The 10,505-nt window shown below is 40.4% G+C and overlaps 1 protein-coding gene across 1 annotated transcript; it reads right to left on the bottom strand.

Annotated features, from left to right (window-relative positions):
- Nucleotides 1-8,621: 8,621 nt before the first annotated feature.
- Nucleotides 8,622-9,566, bottom strand: LOC109558004 (olfactory receptor 9A4-like). Its single transcript, XM_019959492.1, has one exon. It carries the CDS (start codon nt 9,564-9,566, stop codon nt 8,622-8,624), a length of 945 nt encoding a protein of 314 aa, XP_019815051.1.
- Nucleotides 9,567-10,505: the final 939 nt, after the last annotated feature.

Genomic DNA, 10,505 nt, shown 5'->3' on the forward strand with positions numbered 1-10,505 from the left:
CCAGCTGAGCCACAAGGGAAGCCCAAGAATACTGGAGTAGGTAGCCTATCCTTTCTCCAGGGGACCTTCCCGACCCAGGAATAGAACAGGGGTCACCTGCATTGCAGGTGGATTCTTTACCAACTGAGCCACCAGGGAAGCACATGGAAGGTAATATTCTTCATCAAATATACTTTATCAAAGAGATCATGTCCACTATGTTCACTCATATTATTTTCAGCACATTCTCTGAAAAATAGCTATTCTTTTAAAAACACTATTGCTAAATTTCCAATCTTTAATTTTAAACATGTTTAACTATTTTCAGTGTTTTAAAAACAATTTATGCTTGTCTTTGTTGAACTTATGAGTTTATAAGTGAAATTTACGTCCTTATAACATTACCTTTATTTCATGCTTTTATTTTTGCATATTTTTTCACACATAAAATTCACTTATATGTAGTTAAATTTAACAATTTTTAGTACACAGAGATCTGTGTTTCCCTTAGAAAAACCTATTCACATTTCATAGAAATTTAAAAAGAAATGAAAAAGATGAACAAAGCCTCAGAAAAATATGGGACTCCATTAAGCACACCATCACATATGAACGTTACTAAAAGAACAGACGAAACACAGAGGAGAGAAATAAATACTTAAGGAAATGATGGTTGGAAACTTTCCAAAGTCAATGATGTAAAGTAAAACATTGTAAATAAAATAAAACACGTTACATAAAACGATGTAAAGTAAACATTACTTTACAAATCCAAGAAAGATTAATCCAGATCCACACAGAAACACATAATATTAAAACTGCCAAGAGACAGAGGAAAAAATCTTCAAAGCAGCAAGAACAAAATGACATTGTATGAATAAGAGACCCAGTTAAGGTTAATACTGACTTCTCATCTGAACAAGTAAGACCAGAATGCTGTGGGATCATGTATTTAAAGTACTGAAGGAAAAAAACAGGCAGTCAAGATTCTTATATCCAGGAAAGCAGTCTCTCAAAAATGAAGGCAAAATAGAAGCATTCCCAGATCAACAAAAACAGAAAAACTTTTTACTAATGTTACCCACCCCTCCTTACAAGAAATACTAAAGTAAGTTCTTTGATTAAAAGCAAATGACCCCAGATGATAATTAGAATCTATACAGTGCAGAAAAAGTACTGGCAAAGATAATTTAGTAATTATAAAAGTCAGTGTGGGTGTATATTTTTCCTGCTTTCCATTTGCTGATCTAAAAAATCACTATATAAAACAATAACAATATAAATGTTGAGTGGATAACAAATGGAAATGTAATATATTTTCCAATAATAGCACAAAGGTAGTGAGTAGAGGCAAAGTTGTTTTGGAATAAGGAAATGATACTAAATGTCATCTTGAATCTGAGGAACAAAGAAAGAGAACTAGAAAGGGTAAACAAGGTTCATATAACAAATACTAAAAATATGCACTTGCTCCTGTTTTCTTCCAACTTCTTTAAAAAATGCATAAAGTAATAATGGGAACAATATAAGGTTAAATTTGTGATTATAGAGATGCAACATGCATAGTAACAGCACAGAAGGGTAGAAGAGAATAGAGCTATACAGGAGTAGTGTTTCTACATCAAATGGGCATTGTGAGTATAAATCTAAAGTCACTTCTAAGTTAAGACGTATTTGGTAAACTCCACAGAATCCACTAAAAATGTGACTCAAAAATTGAAGGAAAAATCAAGTATTTAAAAGGATTTAAAATATTACACTAGAAAATATTCACCTAATGCCAGAGTAACTTAACTATGATTATTACGTCATGTGATGCAGTTGAGAAGGTGGGTAACAGGCATATACAAGAGAGGAATTTTAGCAAAGAGATAAAAATTGTAAGAGAGAATCAAATGAAAATATTGTAAGTTAAAAAACATTGCATGGGAGATGGAGAATTCCTTTCATGTGCTTACCAGCAGACTGATCACATCTGAAGAAAGAGTCAACTTGGAAATAGGTCACAGCATATACACAGTTCATGTTTATTAATTTTGTTACTCTCTAATTACACAGACCATAATATTTTATATTCACATCTGAAATGAATAAAAGTCTGTTCTCTACAATTCACATAAACTCTTAGTATCCCCATAATTTTATTTTTTTCCAATCTGATGGCTGTGATATGGTTGATGGCTGAGTAAACTTTGGCAAGTTACTTAACCTATTTGATCCTCTATTTTCTAATTTGTAAAATGACATCATATCACTTACCTTACAGAAATATTGCCAGAATTGAATAAAGATATAGAGAAATTACAAGATATTTACTATACAATCAATCATTGTTCCCTTCCACCTACATGCTTCCAAAGCATTTAACAAAGTTTATTATATTCAGTAGGTATTCAAAATATAAAAATCAATCATATGATATAAAAATTATATTCAGTGTCTTTATTGAAAAAATCATGAAACAAAATAACAAAGAGTTTAAAAATTAACTATGGATCCAGATGAGCCTGAGTCCAGTTGTATTTCAGTTTTGAGAATTACTATTCATATTAATAAAAAATGGATATATTTGACTTAGGCACAGAAGAAATAAATGTTTGTGGTGGCAATCCAGAAGGCATAGTAGTTTTAATTATATATCACATCCTTTTTATTCCTTATATCCTGGTAAGTATACAGTAGAAAATTAATATTTTAAGTTATACCATATATATCAATATTTATGCATCTTGGGGGCAGGAGGAGAAGGGGATGACAGAGGATGAAATGGCTGGATGGCACCACTGACTCAATGGACATGAGTCTGAGTGAACTCTGGGAGTTGGTGATGGACAGGGAGGCCTGGCGTGCTGTGGTTCATGGGGTCGCAAGGAGTTGGACACGACTGAGCGACTGAACTGAACTGAACTGAAATGTGGTTATAGAGGAATACCTATAGGAAATAAAACAGAAAAAATGAATGTCCTCTAAGAGATAAGTCACAGATACTGTCACAGAGATATGTCACAGATACTTTCACCAAGGAATAATTCCAGAAGAGAGACTATTAAAAACTTAAGGATAGAAGTAGCTTTCTCTCTGGTTTTGTTTTTGTATTCACTATAACCATATCATTAAGAACTCAGAGTTTATGTTAACATAGGCCAGTGTTGAAATTTGTCAAAATGGAAACATGTTTAATCTGATATACCTCCAAGTGTACATAAAAATTATTTTGCACCATGCTAATTACATGGAGAAATCCTTTCAAATAGCAGTCTATAATCAGTATTTCTTTGTAGATTCCTGTATTAATTACATCTGTGTTCAGCTGTGACCAGTAGACAGAAAAAACACAGAGCAATAAGCTTATTGAGCTTTTACTGTGTGTATGTAATAGTGGAGGTGGATGTGAGGCATCTCATTTTATTTTTGTATGAAAGACACCTGTAACTCGGGACACTAAAACCCCCAGTGGACAGATAGATCCTAGTTCCCAGCACTCAGTGGGAGATAAAGCAGATGTCCTAGATGAGAATAAGCTTACATTGCAGGAGTAGAGCGATACAGATGAAATGTTTGTATCCTCAAAATCCATATGCTGAAGTCCTAAACCCTAGTGCATCTGCATTTGAAGACGGAGCATCTAAGTAATTAAGGTTAAATGAGGTTGATAGGACGGGGGCTTAAGCGCACAAAGCTAGTCTCACTACACATTGAGACACAAGAGCACACACTCCCCATATGTACCCCTCAGGGCCACATGTGGATACAAAGAGAAGCCAAAAGAGACCCCTCACCAAAAACCGAACTGACCAGAACATGATCTTGGACTTCTCAGGCTCCACAACTGTGAGAAATAAATCCTGGTATTGAAGCCACCCAGGCAACAGAGTTTGTACAGCAGTCCAATCAGACTAATGCAGTTAATAACCTTCCTTCATTCAATACCAAGACACAAAGAGAAAAACCTGGGCACAAGAAGCATTTAATGTTCCATCCCAAGGCACGCTGCCTGGGACTCTTCTTCTCTTACATCCTAGAGTCAGGGGAAAGGGATATGTCCCCCCTCCTTGGACAGATTCATCTGAGAAAGTGAGTGAAACAACAGGGGCCCTGCGAGAAGCTGTCTGGAACCTGAGTCATTGAGGAGGAGGAGGATAACGGAATGTGGGAGGACGGCGATGGGACAAAGAGGAGGGTGTCAGCAGTGGGAGGTCAGAGCCTAGACTCCTGGGGAGATGAGGGGGAATGGAAAAAATGGGGGAAAAGAGGAAGCTGAGAACTGGAGGACAAAGGGAGAGGACCAAGAGACAGGGAAGTGGGGTGTGAAAATGAGACAAGCCAAAGAGTCACAGTGATGACAAGTGGAAGAGGCAAGGAAACTGGAGGCCAGACCAAGAGGCTCTCTTCCCAGATGTGAATTGCTGCCAGCAGCCTGAGGACAACGTGCAACAGAGAAAGCTTTTGTGAGAATTAGAGAAGCAGAAGTGAATGAGAACAATGAGGTTCCTCTAGTGAGCACAGGCCTCATGAAATGAACAGGGCCGGGACTACCTGTGTTGGAGGCGTCAATCCTTTCTCGGCCAGCACATGCCCACCAGGTGCCCACCAGGGATGCTCGGCTGGTAGCAGAGCATGGCTTGGACTGAAGGATTCACTCACCACCTTGTCTGGAGCTCCTATTCAGTACAAGTAACTCAGTAGACATGGTGGTCTTGCCTCTGCTTCCCAACAGGTAGGCATCGTCACATAGTACTCTTGGGAAATGAGTGAGTCAATTAACTCCTGCCGGGCAAGTTGTTTGCCTCTCTCAATTGAGGACTGGCATGATGTGCTGTGCCATCATGTCCTAAACTCCTACCTCCAAAGCCCTGCCTCCGACAATATGAAATTTCAACTACTACAATGCCTAACAGCCATGCCCTGGAACTGCTGAGGAACTGGGAATGAAGTGGGTAGTGACTCATTGATTGTAGTTGGCCCACAGAGAAAATCTATGAAAGGTGCATGTGGGCTGGAAACAAAGAATCAAGAAAGCATAATGTAGTCTGAAGTCTGGGTCCAGGAGAAGTCTAGACAATGTTCCTTTCAGCAGTAACAAACAAAGAATACTCGTTCCAGAATTAGTCACTTCACCGTCATGTGTCTCTATCACATACAATGAAGGCAGAGCTCCAGAGGAAAGGAAAGGAAAGATAAGAAGGCCTTCATAAATGAACAGTGCAAAGAAGTAGAAGAAAAGAATGCAAAGGGAAAGACTAGAGATCTCTTCAAGAATGTTGGAGATACCAAGGGAAAGTTTCATGCAAGGATGGGCACAATAAAGGATGAAACAGTAAGGACCCAACAGAAGCAGAAGAGATTAAGAAGAGGTGGCAAGAATACACAGAAGAGCTGTACAAAAAAAGGTCTTAATGATCCAGAAAACCACATGGTGTGTTCACTCAGTTAGGGCCTGACATCCCTGCGGTCTGAAGTCAAGTGGGCCTTAGGAAGCATTACTACAAAAAAGGCTAGTGGAGGTGATAGAATTCCAGATGAGCTATTCAAAATTCTAAAAGATGATGATGTTAAAATGTTGCTTTCAATATGTCAGCAAATTTGGAAAATGCGGCAGTGGCCACAGGACTGGAAAAAGTCACTTTTCATTCCAATCCCAAAGAAGGGCATGCCAAAGAATGTACAAACTACCATACAATTGCACTCATTTCGTATACTAGCAAGGTTATGTTCAAAATCCTTCAAGCTAGGCTTTAGCAGTACTTGAAAGGAGAACTTCCAGAAGTACAAATTGCATTTAGAAAAGGCAGAGGAACCAGACATCAAACTGTCAACATTCATTGGATCATAAAGAAAGCAAGGGAATTTCAGAACAACATCTACTTTTCTTCATTGACTGTGCTAAAGCTTTTGATTGTGTGAATCACAACAAACTCTGAAAAATTCTTAAAGAGATGGGAATACCAGACCACCTTAACTCTCTCCTAAGAAACCTGTATGTGGGTCAAGAAACAACTGTTAGAACCTTACATGGAACAACTGACGAGTAAAAAATTGGGAAAGGAATACAAGGCTGTATATTGTCATCCTGTTCATTTAATTTATATGCAGAGTTCAGTTCAGTTCAGTCGCTCAGTCATGTCTGACTCTGCGACCCCATGAATTGCAGCACACCAGGCCTCCCTGTCCATCACCAACTCCTGGAGTTCACTCAGACTCATGTCCATCAAGTTGGTGAAGCCATCCAGCCATCTCATCCTTTGTGGTCCCCTTTACCTCCTGCCCTCAATCCCTCCCAGCATCAGAGTCTTTTCCAATGAGTCAACTCTTTGCATGAGGTGGCCCAAGTACTGGAGTTTCAGCTTTAGCATCATTCCCTCCAAAGAACACCCAGGACTGATCTCCTTTAGGATGGACTGGTTGGATCTCCTTGCAGTCCAAGGGACTCTCAAGAGTCTTCTCCAACACCACAGTTCAAAAGCATCAATTCTTTAGCACTCAGCTTTCTTCACAATCCTACTCTCACATCCATACATGACCACTGGAAAAACCACAGCCTTGACTAGACGGACCTTTGTTGACAAAGTAATGTCTCTGCTTTTGAATATGCTGTCTGCTGCTGCTGCTGCTGCTGCTAAGTCGCTTTAGTCGTGTCCGACTCTGTGCGACCCCATGGACTGCAGCCCACCAGGCTACTCCATCCATGGGATTCTCCAGGCAAGAACACTGGAGTGGGTTGCCATTTCCTTCTCCAATGCGTGAAAGTCAAAAGTGAAAGTGAAGTTGCTCAGTCTTGTCCGACTCTTAGTGACCCCATGGACTCCAGCCCACCAGGCTCCTCCATCCATGGGATTCTCCAGGCAAGAGTACTGGAGTGGGGTGCCATTGCCTTCTCCGAATATGCTGTCTAGGTTGGTCATAACTTTCCTTCCAAGGAGTAAGCGTCTTTTAATTTCATGGCTGCAATCACCATCTGCAGTGGTTTTGGAGCCCCCCAAAATAAAGTCTGACACTGTTTCCCCATCTATTTCCCATGAAATGATGCAGAGTACATCATGCCAAATGCTGGGCTGGATAAACCACAAGCCAGAATCAAGATTGCCAAGAGAAACATCAACAACTTCGGATATGCAGGTGATACCACTCTAATGCCAGAAACTGAAGAGGAACTAAAGAGCCTCTTGATAAGGGTGAAAAGGGAGAGTGAAAAAGTTGGCTTAAAACTCAACATTCAAAAAACTAAGATCATGGCATCTGTTCTTATTTTGTCATGGCAAATAGATAGGGGAAAATTGGAAGAACTAACAGATTTTCTTTTCTTGGGCTCCAAAATCAGTGCAGATAGTGACTGTAGCCATGAAATTAAAAGATTCTTACTCCTTGGAAGAAAAGCTATGACAAACCTAGACAGTATATTAAAAAGCAGAGACTTCACTTTGCCAACAAAGGTCTGTCTAGTTAAAGCTATGTTTTTTCCAGTAGTCGTGTACGGATTTGAGAGTTGCACCACAAAGAAGGATGAGCACCAAAGAACTGATGCTTTCAAATTTCAGTGCTGGAGAAGACTCTTGAGAGTCCCTTGGGCTGCAAGGAGATCAAACCAGTCAATCATAAAGGAAATCAGTCCCAAATATTCATTGGAAGGACTGATCCTGAAGCTGAAACTCCAATACTTGGCCAGTTTATATGAAGAGCTGACTCATTGAAAAAGACCCTGATTCTGGGAAAGATGGAAGGGAAAAGGAGAGAGGGCAGCAGAGGATAAGATGGTTAGATAGCATCACCAACTCAATAGTCATGAATCTGAGCAAACTCCAGGAGACAGTGAAGGACATCGAAGCCTGTTGTGCTGTAGTCCATGGGGTGGCAAAGAGTCAGGCATGACAGTGACCAAACAATTACAACATCGCATACACGCCTCAAAAGGGAGAGGCTAAAGCAATGCTCTGAGGTTTAGCAGACAGAACTTTTGCCTGCTTCCAATCCCCAGGTATTTCCGTCTTCTTTAGGTCACCAAGATTTTCCAGAGAAGAAGGACTCCAATTCACATGTCACCACTCTAGATACTTTTAAGGCATACATACCTCATATGTATTCTTTTGAGGCATGCATCATACATACTTCCCAATAGCAATCAGGTCAGGATAACATGAAAAACTACCAGAAAAAAAGAGAACCATAGGCTACTTTAAACCATATGGATATCTTGTCAAGAAATTTCACAAAAATGTAGGAAAAGAACTAGTAATAGCTGATAAAGAAACAAGGAGAATATCTCTGCCTTTGGCCCTTGATTATGCCATATATCTCACCACAGCACCTCATGTTATTTCTCCCCCAGGGAATAATTTGACCAACAGAGTACATAGAAACATGGACGTATGTCATTTCTCTGGTTCTTCCCACATCGCAAGAATATGATTCTTTGAGTACAACAGTGGATGCAAAAAAGCAGTTTAAACTAAGGCAATGAGACTCAAGTGAGCAGAGAATGGGTTTTATTTTTACCTGTCTTTACATGGCCTGATCAGAAGTTGCACATCTTATTTAATTTTTGTGATGGTGATGATGGTAAAAGAGAAGAAAACTTAGTGTTTTCTAGGTTCCCAAATAATTCATAATGCAGACTGTTCCACTGAAAAAAGGAACTGAGAGAAGAGCTAACCCTTGAGGAGTTGACAGCCACGTTTCACTCCATCTCGAAGGGCCTCTTTGACTTTGTCATTGCGGAGAGTGAAGATGAAAGGGTTCAGCAAAGGAGTTAACACAGAAATCAACAGGGAGACTATCTTATTGTACTCAGCTGCCTGTGTTTGTTTGGGTTTCATGTAGAGGAACAAGCAGCTGCCATAGCCGATGACAACAAAGGTGAAGTGGGAGGCACACGTAGAGAAGGCTTTCCTGCGGCCAGAGGCAGTGGGGATCTTGAGGATGGTGGAGATGATGTAGGTGTAGGAGACAATTGTTGGGGCCAGAGAACCAATGATAATGAAAACAGCCATTAAAAACAGAACAAACTCTGTGAAAAGAGTGTCATCACAGGACAGCTTGAGCAACTGACCTCGGTCACAGAAAAAATGGTCTAAGACGTTTGATTTGCAGAAGGTAAACTGAAATGTGGCATAGACTGGCCAGATTTCGGAAAGGAACCCAAACACCCATGACCCAGTCACCACCGAGATGCAGGTGTGGCTGTTCATAATGGTATTGTACCTCAAAGGGTTACAGACAGCCATGTAACGGTCCACAGCCATTGCTCCCACCAATGCAAACTCTGTGGTCCCCAGAGCAAGGTACAGAAAGAGCTGGGAGACACATGCAGTCAGAGATATTGTCTGCATTCCAGGGAGCAGCAACCCCCAGAGCATCGCAGGGACGATAAGGGACGTGATCATGATCTCCAAGGCAGAGAGATGACCCAGGAAGAAATACATGGGGGACTGCAGACGTTTATCGACACAGACAATCACAATGATGACCATGTTGCCGATTATTGTCACTGAGTAGAAGAGAAAGAATACAGCAAAAAGAACATGGTGTAGTTCTTGGGACCCTGAGAACCCTAAAAGGTAGAATTCAGTGACACTTGAGTGATTACTCATCATTCAGTCCTTGTTTCTGCTCCTTGGGAAACCTAGAGATCAAAAGAAAAGAAATGCTGCTCCACTTGGTCCTTCTTTTAAGAGAGAAGGAGCACAGATTAGGATGAGGAACTATTTCCAATCTGGTGACCAGGTGAGGGGTCCCTACTAGGATGCTCTGTACAAAGTCAAACCTAAACGCTGTCACCTCACATCCAACTACAAGTTCACCGCCTGGAATGGATGAAGATACCATCATCTCTATGCTGTGAACAAAACCTCCCTTGGCTTTTTCCCCCCAACTAGCTGTGCTTTCTCATAGGGAACAAAGGTGAAGGCTTAAAAGAAGCCAGTTTTGATGCTGTATCAGCTCCTTGGATCTGGGGGTTGTTCTTTTCTCTTAGGCTCATTGCATCAGATGACACAGTAGCATTTAAGAAGATGTTCAAAGGACTGAAATTTACCCTATGCTTCATCCTGATTGGTACTACAGAGACCCACCTTGGGGTCAGCAGAAGAAAGGCAAGGGGGTCTAAGAGCATTACCTGGTTTCTCCAGATTTAAAAATTTCCCTATTCCCATTAGTGCTCCAAATGGAAACTCTTTGAGCCTGGGATAAATTTCTAGGTAGATTTATTTCTATTTAACTCTATTTTGCACAAAGTCTGGGAAGGAAAGAAAGATGGTGCCCAGCATTGACAAGTTTAGATCCAAGGCTCTCAGACACTCTGCATGCCTGAATCTCTACCACTTCATCCATCCCGCCACACTAACGTCATCTCATCAGGGGACTCTTTCCAATTACCCTCCCTCACATTGGAAAGACATGGTGTTCTTAGACTTCAGTTTTCTTTCTATTATTACCTGATATTATTATTACCTGATATTATTTTTGTGTTTAATTGTTTATCCCAACCTTACTTGAATGTGAAATAAATGAAGCAGTGTACAAAACAAATATCC

Source organism: Bos indicus, chromosome 4 (genome assembly GCF_029378745.1).
Source record: "Bos indicus isolate NIAB-ARS_2022 breed Sahiwal x Tharparkar chromosome 4, NIAB-ARS_B.indTharparkar_mat_pri_1.0, whole genome shotgun sequence".
Lineage (NCBI taxonomy): Eukaryota > Metazoa > Chordata > Mammalia > Artiodactyla > Bovidae > Bos > Bos indicus.